The sequence below is a fragment of the Ascidiella aspersa genome, chromosome 1, assembly GCF_963924565.1.
Source record: "Ascidiella aspersa chromosome 1, kaAscAspe10.2, whole genome shotgun sequence".
Lineage (NCBI taxonomy): Eukaryota > Metazoa > Chordata > Ascidiacea > Phlebobranchia > Ascidiidae > Ascidiella > Ascidiella aspersa.
In genome coordinates, this window is record NC_139447.1 from 26,603,984 (window position 1) to 26,621,112 (window position 17,129).

The window sequence follows — 17,129 nt, forward strand, 5'->3', positions numbered from 1 at the left end:
CTCCAACAATTATAAATACGTTTTTAAATTGCAAAATAATCCGAGGCCCATCTGATTCACAATTGTTATAAAGTTGTAATAACACAAAATCTCATTTAACCTATGTTGTGCGGCCCGCAGAGCACAAAGGTTGCCGACCCTTGTGTAAGGATTTGAATAACCTATCCAATGTTAGGATTAACTCTGCATAGAGTTTTGCTCATTTCAGCAACCTTATTTGGCAAAAACCAACTACAGTAACTTAAAAATTGAGAGAAGTGTCATGAAAGAACCACAGCAGACCGCAGCAGACAACGCTACGGTTTTATTGCGACGTGGCCTCGGCGCTTTTTCGGTGGCATGTGCGGTTGAAAGTGTATTAGAAAGAACATAAATTTGTTTTGCTCATTTTAATATAGTAATGACGTAATTTGGTATTGGATCAGATCCCGGTACATTTTGCCTAAATTTTCTTGTATTAGACATTCCTAATTTTAAGTATAAAATCACAAATATGCATGTAGTAAGTGATATTATTTTAAAGTATAGGCACATACACACTACGGCACTATAATTTCTTTTTAACTTCATGTGTTTTTTTACAGACAAGCAAGGATTATTATCAGCAGTGTCCACTATGCTTAACAACGGACCGTATCTGGTCAGGTGAAGCAAATTAACCAAACGCCATTGAAAAACAAAGAACTATTCTCCTGGTAAGAAATATGTTTATAGCTTCTGTTAAGTGATAATATACAATAAAATAACTCCAAACAACAAAGATTAATGTTGCCTAAAATTGATACTGTTAACATTACTTATTTTATAATTCATATATGTTTAGATTAGTAGAATATATTTGTCTAATGGCTTTTGAGAAGGATCACAAAACTTAGTTTGCATTAAGTGAAGGACATATTTTGTTTTTGTAGAAAAAGACAACCACATATCATGTTACGAGGGCTGTCCAGGACTCCCAAATAACCATTTATAGCAGTGTTTGTCAGTGCAGAAAAAAACTACTGTTGTAAAAATCTAACCCCACTTATGTATATACCATTGTGTGTTTAATATGAGTGATGTCCCCACATGTACGTTTAGCCCTTCATTTTTTATAGTCTTTTTGGTGAAACGTTCTTAAATGTTAGTGATACGTTGATTATAATTATTGTTTGCAAAATGATGCTATTTTCATTGTAATTTTAAAGTATTTTTCCTTATGTTGTTTTTTCTTTTGTATTTTTATTTGTCAAGTTCCATTTGTTACAACAGTGTTCTTTCTAATACACTTTCTTATTTGCTTCTTAGAAATTGTGGTGAACGCAAAATTATTTGGGTGAATTCTTTTTCTACCCAACAATGTTGAATTTCTCGACAAATGTACCTTGAATATTATGTATGGCACGAACTAAAATTACCCAATATAGCATTTGGGTGCAACAAAGCGATACCAAAAAACATTTATTGGGAATCCCCACGAGCGTACCCAGAAAAGTGAAGTGGGTACAACCTAATATTACCTAAGAATACCATTTGGGTGGAACAATGCGATACCCAAAAATATTTATTGGGAATCTCCACGAGCGTACCCAGGAAATTAAATTAGGTACAGGCTTATTTTACCCATGTAATTTAGGTAAAATAATGTGATACCCAATAATTTAGATTAGGTAGATATCAGTGGTACCCAAGGTATTTTGGGTATTAATTACCCAAAAATATTTATTGGGAATCCCCACGAGCGTACCCTGTTTGACAAAAAAGTACCCAATGATTTTGGGTATTGAATACCCAATTTTGCTAACAGTGTACGGCATGCAACAAAACCAAAAAAGAATAACAAATCAAGGTTCTATGTAATTAACGAAGGGCTACAGAGTCGAAAAATAAGACAACCAGAGTCAGACGTGCGCATATGCAGTACCAAATTAAAAAAAACTTACACGGTCGCAAACTGTAAAGATAGATTAGCATAAAAAAATATTTCGAACCACATGAACTGAGCGGACGAATTATAGGACACCCATATGACTGGATTGCTGAATATTTGCTTTATTTTAGTCAGTGGTTTTCAACCTGGGGGTCGCTTGCCTTTTCTCTGGGGGTCGCGAAGACGACAATCAAAAATACAAATCACTACTGCTACAATGCGAATTGATTTGCTTAAAAAATTAACTTGTAATGATACTGAATGTTCAAACAGTGAGCTGCCAGAAAGAAAGATGCGAGATAGAATATTATTTTAACACTGTAGGCTTGCTATTGAGTTCCCGGTATCAATCATATAGCCTACGGCAGTGCTTGTCAACCTTTTTTGGAACAGTACACACTTAAGTTTTTTTATGAAGAACTTTTAAGTGAAAACTTAAACCTATAATTCAAGTTGCAATTGTTTATATTGCACGATGTTTATCTTCAGACTCATTAAAGACAAATTACAAGCTAAAAATTATTAACCGTCGTGACAAGAACCATATTTATTACATCACAATAACGATTATTACATCACATTAACGATTAAACTAAAGTTTAGTCAAATAGTGTCATCGAATAAAAATCGTAATGCGGGGATTAGAGGCTTAAACCATAACTTTATAAGCTAGTACATATAGATTTTCGTTAATCCGTATAGTTTAACCAAATTTACAACAATCGGTTTTACCAATTTAAATGTGACTCTAATTTACTTAGGTCAATGTATCATTAATCAAAATTGAGGGGTCGAGTAAGTTTCGAAAACTGGAAAAGGGGTCGCGACAACAAAAAGGTTGGGAACCACTGATTTTAGTCATACATACGTGATACACAAACTGTTCAGTCGGTGCCCGACTCGAAGAAAACTCACATTTGGTATACGAGTGAGCCTCTGGCTAGTTTTCCAGGCTTAGCCATTGTTTTAAGTACGACAAACTTTTTTAGGTAGTTTATCCTTGTTTTACTGCGCTGAGTGTGGGACTTAACGGAATTGAATTGCTATTTTATTAAATATACCCTGTAAAGCAGCCTTTCTTAACCTGGGGTAAATTTACCCCTGGGTGTAAATTTCCTCACTTTAGGGGGTAAATTAGCTATCAATCAAAATATCCACATCAGCTGACGAGACAGAAAAATAGTGCCAGCTGTAGGTATTGGCAGCATAGTTTCATAGAACTGCTTTTTGGAAGCTAGCCTATAGTACCCTATTATTTTTTTATCGCCTTGTATGGATAACGTTATGCTTCGCTAATTGATCATCTTATTAGTTTCTTGGCAATATCCTTATCTCTTAGTTACTTCATTAATACGTCATTTACTGTTTGAATAAACCAGATTCTTCGGCAGTCACGGCATAGATTAAGGCAGTGGTCTCCAACCTGTGGGTCGCGACCCCAAGTGAGGTCGCCTAAAATTTTTGTGGGGTCACCATAACTCCATATTCGTAATGTTTTAGTACGATTTATGTATTTAGTTTTCTTTACAAAGAGGTCCCACTAATAAAGGTGACTTAGTGCATCTTCTACAATACATAAAAATTGCTGTTTTCAGCTCCAGCTGCCATATCAGAAATTTGTGTTTTTTGATTTTGCGCAGCAAATGTCGCACTTTTTCTAAAACCACACCAAGTTACATGTACAAGTGTGTCAAACGTAGACAGTAGACGGAGATGTTTAAAATCGTCCCTCATTTGTAATATCATAAAAAATGCTGTTGATTTGTAGTAAAACATCCGCGTTTTCTGAGGTTACATTTCACAGGCCAAATTAGAAAGCATATCCACTTAGAAACACAAACAGGCGAAGAGGCTTATCGCTAAAAACATTTTTTACTTGTCATTATGAATACATTCCCCGGCGAAGTAGGTGCCCGTTCTGCTGCATTCTAGGACTTGTTTTAACATTGCCTATAATTGTCTCCAAAATGGGGTCGCAATATAAATTCTGATTACATCTTATTTAAATTGGGGTCGCTTATTTAAAATATTTGAGACCACTGGATTAAGGTAACGTGTCTGCGAGCAGTTTTGAAAGTTCCGATACACTTTTTAAAATGTCAGTGCTGGTTATACATGCGATTGCCTAATTTTGTCTCTGGGTACGGCTTAACGGGCAAAATTATAGTTCATTGTTGATCTTTTTAGTCCAATGATTAAGGCTTTAAACAACTCATTGACTGATTATTATAGTCTAACAAAAATGTACCGTCAAGGGGGGCTACTACTCTTTTTGAAGTTTTTTTTTTTTTTCTTTTTTTTGCTTATTGTCTGAAATTTGGTCAAAATTGGGGCTGTGTATAGATGTTTCAAATGGTTGTTTTTTCTTGTTTAAAATATCTAAATTTGGGGGACTTCACGCCAAATTTCTATGTGTTCAAAGTTAGGTAGGGGGTATTCTAACTTTGAACACTCCATATCACAAGCACTTTAGGGCTTAATTGACAAGCTTTGTTCAAAGTTAACACTTCACATAGCATTATTAGTAAAAAAACTTTTGTATTTAAAACAAGTTTAGTGAAATAATTGCCAAAAAGTGTACCGGTACTTTTAAGTAAGAAGGGCCGCACTTTCTAAAAAATCAAAAATCGTTAGACACAGTAAAATAAGAAGGTGACCCACTTTAGTAATTTTTAGATAATGAACGGTATTCTCAACATATACCCAGTTTTGAATTTATCTTTCGTGTGCTAATACAATTCTTAGCATTTCACTGAAAAAATAGATCAAAACCACTTTTACTTTCCGAGATCCAACTAGAAGTTTCCAGACTACTTAGGTGCAGTTGCAGTATAAAAGCAGTCCTTACTGTCAACAGAAAAATCTTGTTTTAAAATATTCGGAAAGAGCGGGTATTGAAGTCTATTTCATGAAATTTTCAGGGAAAACCGATTTATTTATTGTGTATTTTATTGACCTTAATGTATGGTGCAATGGATTTTTCAAATTAGTGTTCAAAGTAGCCCCTCGTGACGGTAATCTTAAAAATAGCGATTCCCGAAGAGCAAGTTCCCGAAAAATTATTTTAATTTTGGATTTACATATCTTATTGAGAATGGTCTTTAAGTTCCTAGTGTGTCTCGTGCGTGGAAACATTTTTCAACTGCACCATGAAACCGGCTAGCAAATTCTCATCCAATTATGAGAAGCAAAAACTGGAGTCAAAACTGTTCAGTCTTGTTTCTTTTAACGTTTCATAAATCCCGTAGGCCAGGGGCGAGACCAGCTATCCACTCCCTTTATTAAACCAGACTGTTCACTAAATGAACGAACTGTGTGATTACTTATTTACGAACGCACGATTATATAATTTTTAAGCAATTATATAATTTTTAATGCTTTTTATAGAAGACAGAAAAATCTTGGGATTCGTTTATGGCAAAGGCATCGCAAAATTTCAAATAATCAGCAAAACTATTCAAGCTCAGAACACTAATCATTCACGAATTTTCAGATCGGCGAGTGAATAGTTTCATCATTGTTTGCATTTACCATCAGTCAAAAATACGACATTGTGCATTCTCCAAAATACAAGTTTATTTTTCTAGTATTAAAGAAAAGTGCATTAACACCAAAGAACAGCAAGTATTACTTTTCCCCCTCTGGCTTGAATACATAAGTCAGGCCACATTTGCCACAATACTGTCGGTCAAAGTGTGAAGCCATAAAAACCCCAGCGCCACATTCAGGAATGGGGCATTCTCTTCTCAGGCGGGTGATCTTCCCATTCTCATCAACCTTCAAACAAGGGGACATTTAGTTTTATTTTCATGAAGGCATTGAGTTGGTGTAAAAAGGTAATCTAGTCATTCTCAGAAAAACTAATCGCTCACTTGTAAATCAGATCGGCGAGTGATTTTATCATCATAGATGTCATTTTAGTTTCCATTCAATACAGCTAAGTGAAAATGCTACCTTATAGTACTTGAGCGTTGCAAGCTTGACCTTCACCCTCTTGTGTTTGATTTTTTTTGGAGTGGTGTAAGTCTTCTTCTTCCTCTTTTTGGCACCTCCTCTCAATCGGAGGACAAGGTGAAGGGTGGACTCCTTCTGGATGTTGTAGTCACTGAGGGTTCTTCCATCTTCAAGCTGCTTTCCAGCAAAGATAAGACGCTGCTGATCTGGGGGAATTCCTAAATATCAAGTAAGTTTTTAGTCAGGAGTTTGAAAACAAAACTGCTTGGTATTATATATTACATTGCTCAGATTTTCAGTATTATGTTATTAATCACCTTGATAAACATCCATCATTAGGTGTCCTAAGTTTTAGCATCATTGCAAATGCATATGCGATAAACATATACATATGTGAGTAAATATATTTACCTTCCTTATCCTGAATTTTTGCTTTCACATTTTCAATGGAATCAGAGGATTCAACCTGCAAGTATTTTTAAAAATAAACATTAAGACTTAAAACAAAAGTTTAGCTGGACAGCAATCTTGGTAGGTTTTCAAAATTTGTTCAGCGGATGGCGGTTCTAACCATGGCAGTAGGCCGAAGCCACTACTCTTTTAAAACCCACAAGCGGTATCCTCATTACAAATTTTTGAACAATTTTCAGTAATAAAAATTTAATTTCAAGAAATATATAGCCTACAGTACTTTATCTGAGCAATAAAAAAGTTAAGCGCTTGTCTAGAATCCTACAACTTTTATCAATAGAAACAAAACAAGCGGACAAAATTTAAATTGCAAGAAATATATAAATATGGTTGAAAAATTATAATAATACGCCAACTCGCACCTTTACCCCAATAATGTTAGCAATTTAAACCCATGTACGATTCTAGACCAGTGCCAAAAGTTCACGAAATAAAATCATTTTACCTCAAGTGTAATAGTTTTTCCCGTTAGGGTTTTGACAAAGATCTGCATAGTGGCTTTCTGTAAAACATATCATCCTTAGTTTGAAAAACAAACCTAGACATGTAAATCCAGCCGACAGATCTTTTTATTTAACTATTAGGCGTTGATATCAGTGAAGGATTGGTAATATCAAATTTCAGTTCAAAGTATACTAAATTACAATAAACTACATTATTTCTTATTTATTGCGTGTCACAGCGAAGAAAAACAACCACCCACCTTCAACTAGCTCAATCGCAAAAGACCAGTAGAATGAAAACGTGCCGAGGCGCAGCAAATATTTACACACGGTTTCGATCAATTTTTTTTTCAAATTTTATTTTATTAATGGGGAGCAAGGCAGCGCGAAATATGTTGCAATTTTTAAGGGAATGAAGTGTTGTAATATGATTAATTTAAAACTACTTCCAAAAATTTAAGCCATGATCTCAAGTCATTACAAACACAACTTTTCATGTTGTATATTTCAACAGGTGAGACATGACCACCGTGCTATCTGACTTCACTAAATCGAAACTAAACAAACTGTCGTTGCATTTCCAAGAGTACACTGTCAGGTCGCCTATAGATTTATTGTACATTCACATAATTTAGCATATTTCGCTTTCAATAAAAGACTGTTGTTTTTAATCAAGCAGCCGCGTGAAACTATATAGCACAAGAGCGACTGCGTTGGGGATTAGCTAAGCCGAAATGCCGACTGGATTTGCCAGAATGGCCAGGAAAGGAAAAGAGTATTGAGGTGAAATATTTAACACTTTAACAGGCGAACATGTTAGAATTACAAACACAAATAGACATGCGTCATTTCTCTACAATGTCATGGTTATGCCATGTTCGAATTTTTTGGTAAAAAATTGGATTAATTTTCAGAAATTTCAATAATAAACCCTTGTTTTGTTTTTCTCTCAATGATACTGTATCTCTGGTGTAGTAACGCATCTCATGTTGTGTTCGAAATCGAACTTTATAAACCGGTTTTGAAAACGAATTTCGAACTGGAGCTCACCGGAACTTTTAAATTGCCCCGAACCAACAATTAGGCCTGCTTGGATTCAGAAAAATCCTTGAACCCAGCCAAAAAAACGACCTGATCCGGCAAAGTCAAACGGATTGACACCCTGTAATATAGCAAAAAGTAACAAATGCAACGAAATAAGATCTAAACTCGTGGCAATGTGATCTAGACCTGTCGGCAAAAGATCTCAATGGCTAAATAACATCTAAAAATAGAAGGCATTGGGCGCCGTCTTTTGGCACCAACTGTTTGGTATTGTGTAATGGGCTTAAGGTTAGAAACAGGCCAATTAAAGTGGGATAAAGCAGGGAGTCAAACCAAACCCGAATCGGAACTTTATTGGTCATTTTTTCACGAACCCTAACAAAACATGAACCGTTGTTTTTTAGATTTAAGGAACCGAACCGAAACTTAACCGCATAGTTTGAAAACACCTAAACCTTAACCGAACATATCAAAAAGCGGTTCACCTCAGCATGACGTCACAACTTGTATTTTACAGTCATGTGATGTTAACATTTTTTTTTGAAAAAAATAATATTTATGAAATAAAACGTTGCTTTTTAATTTTTCAGATATTTTGGTAATGAGCTGCTGGTTTTTCTATACGCCACGAAATAAAAAAAACGATTGTTTAGGCCTATTCGTATTGCGGCCTTGAAATATGTTTTAATCCGACGAACGGCGTTCTTTCGTTGAAAGTAAGTAACGCCAAATTAATCGCATTTTTACATAAATGATTTTACTGACAAACGTTTAGTGCTATAGGCCAGTGGTCGGCAACCGCCGGTCCGCGAATAGCTCGTTACCGGTCCGTAGCAAGGGTTGCCAGATTAAAATTTTGATTTAAACCCAAACCGTACGTAAAATGCCAAAAACTAAGAAATAAGTCAAAAACAATTAAACGTTGTTTTCTATTTAAAACATATATACTTTAGTTTAAACATACAACATTTTTGATTGGTATGACAAAAAATTCAATTAGTATTAAGCGCTCGTGAGGTTCAAAACACACCAGTGTGCTGTGGCCAAATGAGATGCATTGCAAAATGATTTATTATTTTGTTGTTTAGGCAGGAAAGTTTTACAAACAAACGTGTGTATTTTAAATTGTCCATTGAAAAAATGTTGGAACAAATTACCTTTACTGAACATTTGTTGTTTTTTAAAGCCAGTCCGCGGAACAAAATTATAGTTTTAAACCGGTCCGCAGGGCCAAAAAGGTTGCCGACCCCTGCTATAGGCTATGTTGCGTTGTAGCAGGTAAATTTGAATTAAATTTGGTACAAGTCACGTTGTACAATTAAGTATTCTGGCTATATTGGATACAAACGGTACGGTATATAATGTAATCGTTGCAAGTTTATTAACAAAATAAATATATAAAAAGTGAATGGCTATATGGCAGTGTACATAATTCATTTCAAAGAGATAGAAAAAGAGAGGAAAAACAAGCAATAGGCAATAGCAAAGATCTGCAGTCTGTGTTATCTCTTGCAACTTAGGCATATTGCTGACGTTGTTGAACCATAGCTGCAAATGCAATACATTACATTTAGACAAAGGCATTAACATTTTTTGCACTTACTATTCATTACCAATGTTAGGAATTAAGTTTTCCAATAAAAAAATAAAGCTTATGGTATTCAACAAGGATTTACTTTTTCATATGGCATAGTAACCACAAAAAAAGCATTACAAGCCAGTGTAAATTAGTATGTTGGCCTACATATAACCTTATAAAGTTGTTGTTTACTCTAAAAATACCAAAATATTTTTTTATTAAGTTGATGTTATTAAATTCATCCTTGGGACAAATAGCATAAAAAAATTACCTTAAAATAGAACAACTAGAGCAGAAGTAGTGATCACAATATGAGCAAGTTTGTTGACAGTTCTCACATATGACCGCATCACAAAATCCGCACTTCATAATTAGTGGCAAATGATTGCAAAAATTTGTTTGACCAGCTGTAATTGGAAGAACAAACTTACATTTCACCTACCACTAACTGTTTTATTCCTAAGCACGCATTATCACCTAGTTTAGCTTTCATACGTTTATTTGCAACAGCTTTCATTCCCTTCGAGAAGAAGTCAGTAATACTTTTTTGTTGATTCTCATTCTCAGATTTCATGATGTCATCCTTATTGTTGTTGTTAATCATATTTTCATGTTCTCGCTCTGTTTTCTGATAGAATGCCTTTGCACCATCCATTAGAAGCTGCTTTGTCATATCTGTAACAAAATATTTGTTTTAAAACACACAGTTTGTTCTAATTTATCATTATTTAAATAATAAGTTGTGCACAAATGCTGTTTTTTATTTTATCTCCATCATAAATCTGTGATGGTTAGTAACATTACAACAACCAATGTTTTAAAAGGGGCATTTCAAGTTAAATATATGGAGAGAAAAGAGTAATATTGTGCTGTGTGGTATGTAGGTTAGTAACTCTGTATACAAGGTGATGAACAACCAATGTTTTAAAATGGGTATTTCAAGTTAAATATATGGAGAGAGAACAGTATTGTGCTGTGTGGTATGAAGGTTAGTAACTCTGTATCCAAGTGATGTTGGAAATATGTAAGTAACTTTTAGAGTTTATTTGAAATCATCCCTACACTGCAAAAACTAAGCAAACTCATTTTTCCATACTTACAAAAACTAAAAAGTAGTGAAAAATTAAAAGCTTGCCAATGGGCATAAACTGGTTATTTGTTCTGCATAAATAAGAAAAATCTATATTTTGGGATTCAGAAGTACTCTAGTACAGTTGTTCTAAACCCTTTTAGCTTACAGACAGGTAAAATTCCAAAACAAATTTTTCTGGTGGACCTTTAAAAATCAAAATTAACCCCAAATGTATTTTTCTATAAAAGTATGTAACTTTAAAGCACTTGAATTAAACATGTTTGCATACTTTTAAAAAGTTGGGCACAGCACTTGCAGCATCGTGAAGTATGATTAAATTCAAAGTAGACCATTATAACTCTATGTTAAGTCACAATGGTGCAAATTACAGAACTGGCAAAGTTCTAAATTTGATGGACAAGACTTCAACATCTTGCATTTTGCAATTGAGATATAAATTGTAATATATTTGGCGGACCGGCAGGGAAGTTTGACATGCGGTTGAGAACCACTGCTCTACAAGCACAGGCCAGTGTGTATTTTATTGCAGCTTTTACAGAGATATTGGGTGAGCAGTGCTAAATTTTCAGAAATGCAACAAAGGTGTTAAGCACACCCAAAATTTCAAAACCAGGTGTTTTTTTAAATATCTCAGGTGTGCACCTGTTACAGAACGCAGAGCAAACCGACATTAGAGTTTCAGAATATACAACCAGCCCACCACTCAAATCTTTCGAAACTGAGGTGTGCACAGTTGTACACTGACGTATTGTTTGAAAACATTGAATGTTAAACTGTCACATAATGAAGACTTGTACCATTAGGTAAGTAGGAAAAATATTATAAAAATGAACTACTTAATTTGCCAACAATTAAAACATTTATGAGTCTCAAATTTAATGAAAAATTTGGCGCTCTTTCACTATTGTACGTGAAAAGTTATGCAAAAAAAAATAATAATAATACCGCATACCACAACACATATTGTTTGGGTTATGGTGCGGGTTAGCGTTTGGGTGAGGGTGGGTCAAGTAATATTATGTTTATTATTAATAATAACTTATTAATAATAACCTCAACCAAACGCTAAACCGCACCCTAACCCAAACAATATGTGTTGTGGTAAGCGGCATTTAAGGAAAAACATTTTTTTATAAATTTTTACGTACAATAGTGAAAGAGCACCAAAAATTTTACCTAACATTTGGTCTCGGTATTTGTTTCCATTAACTCCGTTGGCAACTTCTCTGGTCCCGATATGAGTTTTCAGCTGAAGAGGTGAGTCATCACTCCAGGGATTTGAACGTTTTGGCATTTCTCTTAAACTTAGGCTAAATTTTTTAACAAAGAAAAAAGTCTTAGGATATATTATAGTATACAATATTTCCCTCCAAATGACCGTGCTACCATAGAATTGTTAAGAAGCAGAGATAAATCGTACGCATGACTGAATGTTGTTGTATGTACGGAAAATACGAAGTGTACGCACTTATCTCTATTTCATATTTCATAGAGATCAGTGAGTGTACGTCAATAGCCCCCTATTGATGATGTCCTATTTGACGTACACGTTTTTTTAGTTTTATCGGATAGATACTTATTGATTTGTAAAATTATAGACATTGTTTAAATGTAACGTTTTAAGGCATTTCTCTATTATATTGACATAATAAACGACTTTAAAGAAAAGAAATCTTTCGTTATGTGCACGGCGCTTTAAAGTACGTCAGAGCTTTGGTCAGACAAAAAATCATAGAAAATTGCAAGGTCTCAAGAGGAATTTTTTTTTACGCCAAAAGTAAAAATAATTATTTCCTAATAAAGCAATTTATACACCTACTTTCAGGTCCAGTATTTCTAAACTGTTTCGTTTAAACGTACCCTTCTAAATTTAACTATATTTTATAAAAATATGTTTCAAACTCTTACTGAGATAATGTCACAGTAATTTTGACACAACTGTAAAAAATAGCACAAAACTTTGGACATCATACTGATATTAGGATCGTAACAAATCTTGCAAACTGTAATACTAAAATGACAAGAAATAGGCTAATTGTTCTTTCCTTGTACATATAACTTTTCTGGTAACTGGTATTTTTTCTGTTAACCATTGTCACAACTTCTGCGCCGTTGAGCTGACTGAGTGAATTGTTCTCTAACTCGAGGGCATCCAAAATGAACCAAGATTCTCGGCACTCCCCAAAAATAAATATATTTTGCTCTAAATGCAAAAATGTGCGATTATATGCTTCACGGTGGAGATTTTCCGATTTTTATTTTGACTTATTAATTTTAAGCGCCGTGTGCATAACAAAACATTGTTTATTTTTTCTCACAGAAGTCATTTATTTTGTCCATGATATAGGCTATATGGAAAAACCATAAAAACCTTTCATTTTTATCATTTTTAAAAATTTGAACAACCCTAGTGGTCTATAAAAGGGATTCCAGCAATAAGACCAAAATTAGAAATGAGCCTACATCTTCGTCGAAATAAAGTCTAATTTCGAATAAGACCTAAATCCGTCGGAATAGGTAAATAACATTTTACCTAACCCCAAACCTCACCTTTAACCTCATCCCTTACTCCTCTGTTACGTTCAACCCTAACCCAATTTCTTATACTTTACTGATTGCCCACCCCTAACATCAAACTATAGGCTAAGCCTAATATTACAGCTTTGGTTATTAGTTGTTTATAAGTCTTATTATGTGTTCCCTACGAAGGTACACACTTCAAAACTTCCAACTTCCTAACTTAATACAGACGTCAGCCCCCTACGGCACATGGTGGGTTTAGTAATATGTCATCTGAACTCGTGTTAGTAGTAAATATATGGCCAGGGTCGGATCAAGGGGCACGTGGCCAGCCTCCCCCAAACTGTATTTTTAATCTATTCTAACTAAGTAAATCACAAAAAAAATTCGCGACTTTGATTATGGTGCTTGAGTGTCTTAGCCGATTTATTATAAAATCGTTGTAACCAAAAGGCGTCGTACGTTTATCGCAACATCGAAAATAAAAGTTTGAGAAACTTAAACGATATAAATATGAATTAGGGTATACATCGTTATAGTTTTGCATTGAAAGTAACACCTGTCTAATCTAAAACTTTAACCAAATATACGAACTGCGAGGTATTCATAAGGTTACGTTTTATGGCGTCACGTTCAGATGTAATATTTTGATGTCATGGTATGATGTCACATAATGCCGTTACTTTAAATTGTCATGCCACATAAAATAATTGTCAAAGCATAAAATTAAACAGAACGTTTAAAGATAAATGACTTCTAAAGCTGATCGATCGTTGTTATTTTTTCATAAAAGATTTAAAATTGAAGAGAAATTCCGATGAAAAGTTCATCATTTAGACTCGCTCGTCCTTCCTAATTATATCAACAAGCTTGTATAATGAGTAGTAAGGCCTCGTTACCGAGCCAGCTCGGATTTTTACAGGAAATGTAGCGCAGGGTCGAATCTAAAAGAAGATTTCAAATGCATATAGAATTCAAACATTTATAAAAAAGAATTAGCGGATATAGCATTTCCAATTACCTTTTCGTGCTTGAACATACGTTAAATTAACCTGTATATGCCTAAAATAAGTGGCTTTTGTGAATTTCGTTTCTATTTTGTTAATTTGGGCAACAAACAGAATGTGATTTACGTTGCAATTAAGCAAGGTGTCCGAGATAACCCGGAGCATGTCCGAGCATACCTCGGTATCGGGGTAACATCGGACATCTAAATGCCCTTCAGTTGAGTCGTTGTTGTCTGATTTATTCAAAGGAGTAATAATCCTACCATTTTTCGACAGAGGACTGACTTATTTAGTAAAGCAAAATTTGTACACATATGTCTTTTTACAAAAAAAGGATTGACAATTGGAAAAAGTATGAGAATCTCCGGTCTCCCCTATACGACTGTTTCTCCTTCCTAAGTTTACTAATGGACCTAAAGGTTTTTTTTAAGAAAAGGCGCTACGGGTTGCGGGCCCTTTTATTGGCTCTCATAACTTTGTGACCACCTGTTTACGCTTTAAATAATGTCACTTTACAAGTCACAATGAAAACCACAAATTTGACCATTACTGGACAATAATAAAATACAATATATTATAGGTTTTCCAATGGGTACCGAGGGCAACGGTAAAAACATTGCTTTAGTCCTTTACGTTTGTATGTTTCACACAAAAATCCTGAGAATGGCAAATCTAACCCAAGAAGTTTGATCAAGTACAGTTAGAAAAAAATCAGCGCAGGCAACAAAATCGCTTAACAAAAACAGTTCCTGAAATCCTTTAGCCTGAAGGGCGTTTTGACTGAATCGTCAAATAATTCCCTGTTTTTTATTAGCCTCTGTCGGTCGCGTAGGGTCAGGTTCTTTTAATTAGTGCGCCGCGCGTGTTATTCGGTCGACCCAGCAGACCCGCGCGTGAAGAAAGAGAGTGAAGACGGCCGGCGAAAAACCGACTATAGAAAGGGCATCGATTTGACAAGCAGATGGCGACGGCAGCCTTGCTCTTCGGCGTTTTATCGACTAGGCCGCGCTTTCAACGGCTGCCGTGAAATCAACTGCATGGAACGACGATGATTGAATGCCGACTAGGCATCTCATTCTCAACGGCCAGCCCTGTCGTCGGAATGGGCACATGATAAACACAATCGATCGGAAAAGCAGCCAACGCGCTGTCTTAGACTTCAACCGGAATACGTCAATGACAAAAAGCATTTGTGCAGAAGTGAATGTGTAACAAAGGCTATCATCCGTACTAGTTGGCACGTTTTTTCAAATCGAAGTGCATTACGCTTAAACAGGTAGATAGACTCTGAAAGGCAAGATGACAGCTATCTACCAGAATTAGGAAAGAACATGGTACTCAGGATGCAAGAACGTCCATAGTGGCGGGGTACGAAATAAAGGCTTCCCATGTATTCTAAATTTCACGGTTTGATTTTCATCTATGACGAAGTTTCGATTATACACAGCAAAATTCTGATTTAATTATATGGCTAAAAATGTCATCTAATAAACTGTATTATTTTCTATATTTGTTAAGTAGCTTGCTTGTTTTACGGGCTGAACAGATGACTATCGATATCCAGAATATCGATGCACTGGCTATAGAGGGCAAATTTCAAATATCGATACAATACGTGCGACTGTTTCCATCAGGATGGCTACGGAAACCCTTTTTGATGTGGTTATATTTTATGGCGCCTACGTGCTTGCGGTTTCCCTTTTTAATGCTATATTTCGTACCAGAATAAGGCAGTTTTGCAATGTCTCGATGCTGTCTTTGTGAGATATGAGACTTAAATGAAATTTAATAACAATAGTGTTGTAGACATATTGTGGAAAACAGCACATATTTCGTTTGTAGAAATGTCAACAGGACTAATGTCAGGTTGATAATCATGCATTATGACACAATTCGTTGGACTCCAGTTATAAGACCAATTACGATTAATACCTTATTGTCGTAATAAAATCGAAATCAAAATAAGACCTAAATTTGTCGGAATAAGACCCAAACTGCCGGAGGAATGCCTATACATCGTTTCACTCCAAACCCCACCCCTAACTTTATTACTAACTACCCATTAATTTTAATCCTAATCCAATTTCTAACCCAAACCCGGGGCAAACAATTAAGTGCCTAATCAGCGGCGCTCAAACGGTGCCGTTCATACTAGGGTGTCCCAAGTAGACACTAAAACGGCAGATGCCCCAATCATCATATACCCTCTCGCGACAGTTTTAGGCGTTGTATTACATTTAGGGATTTTAGGCCTTATTTCGACAGGTTTGGTTTTTATGACACTTTTATGTCTTCTGTCGTGGATATTACTACGTATTTGGCTTTTTCATGCCTTTTGTATAATTCTATGGTAATATACATTATGTTGCTTTGGATATTGTTGATTTGTAAGGTTCGTTGTGAGTTCCCCAGCTTTTGCCATTGGTAAAGTCAACCTGTAAACAGCGTTACGGCGTATGGTTTATCCGCTTATTTACTACCAATCTTTGTTGACATTACCTAAATATATATCAGTTAGGCAACAACATGGCACACGATAAGCTACGTACTGGATTTATCATAAAATGTCTGCGGAAAGTTAACTCTTGGTCTAAACCTGCTCTGCTATGAGAATACATGTGAGATAAACCCTAAAATACGCTTGAGGTGGTTGTCACTTTGCTGCGAATAAAACGGACACAGTTTAAAGCTTTACTTCGAGATTTGTGCAAACTCGGTCACAGTCCAGCATAGAGTTTCCACAAACCAATCAAGTTAGTATTTCTGGAAGCAATTTGAACACACGAGGCGACAACAGCCTGGCGCACAGCGAAGGTTTACTTGCTGGACGTATTTCCATTTCGACGGCCGGCGACCGAGCCCATAAATAAATATCAAACTCGCAGCGCCGCGGGCAGAGCCGTGTTGATGCCTTTTCTGGGCTAAACCACCAACCGCGTCCGACCGTCCGTGAATCAGAGGCGAGGACGGTTTTGTCGGTAAAGGGGAGGATTCACGCCGGGATGACAATGGCTGTTCATTCCCTCGGTTTTTTAAACTGGCGAGAAATAGAGGCTCGATAAAGACGTGCGCTGCCTCGCGCAGTTGTCAGACGCAAACGTTACCGAGC

The 17,129-nt window shown here is 35.6% G+C and overlaps 2 protein-coding genes across 4 annotated transcripts; both read right to left on the minus strand.

Moving 5' to 3' along the window:
* Window positions 1-5,467: 5,467 nt before the first annotated feature.
* On the minus strand, window positions 5,468-6,861 carry LOC146168889 (ubiquitin-ribosomal protein eS31 fusion protein). The gene is made up of 4 exons (XM_083380387.1): window positions 6,780-6,861; window positions 6,275-6,329; window positions 5,864-6,081; window positions 5,468-5,686 (listed from the first exon to the last, which is right to left on the minus strand). Exons 1-4 carry the CDS (start codon window positions 6,825-6,827, stop codon window positions 5,537-5,539), a joined length of 471 nt encoding a protein of 156 aa, XP_083236513.1. The 5' UTR covers window positions 6,828-6,861; the 3' UTR covers window positions 5,468-5,536.
* A 2,328-nt stretch (window positions 6,862-9,189) lies between these two features.
* On the minus strand, window positions 9,190-11,871 carry LOC146168890 (uncharacterized). 3 transcript variants are annotated; one of them, XM_083390838.1, is made up of 4 exons: window positions 11,670-11,871; window positions 9,896-10,075; window positions 9,672-9,807; window positions 9,190-9,369 (listed from the first exon to the last, which is right to left on the minus strand). In XM_083390838.1, the coding sequence occupies exons 1-4, from the start codon at window positions 11,785-11,787 to the stop codon at window positions 9,324-9,326; spliced, it is 480 nt and encodes a 159-aa protein (XP_083246964.1). In that variant the 5' UTR covers window positions 11,788-11,871; the 3' UTR covers window positions 9,190-9,323. The 3 variants fall into 3 exon arrangements, with proteins under 3 accessions (XP_083246964.1, XP_083246963.1, XP_083246965.1); XM_083390837.1 differs by having other exon boundaries at window positions 9,878-10,075; XM_083390839.1 differs by having other exon boundaries at window positions 9,878-10,075; window positions 11,675-11,838.
* Window positions 11,872-17,129: the final 5,258 nt, after the last annotated feature.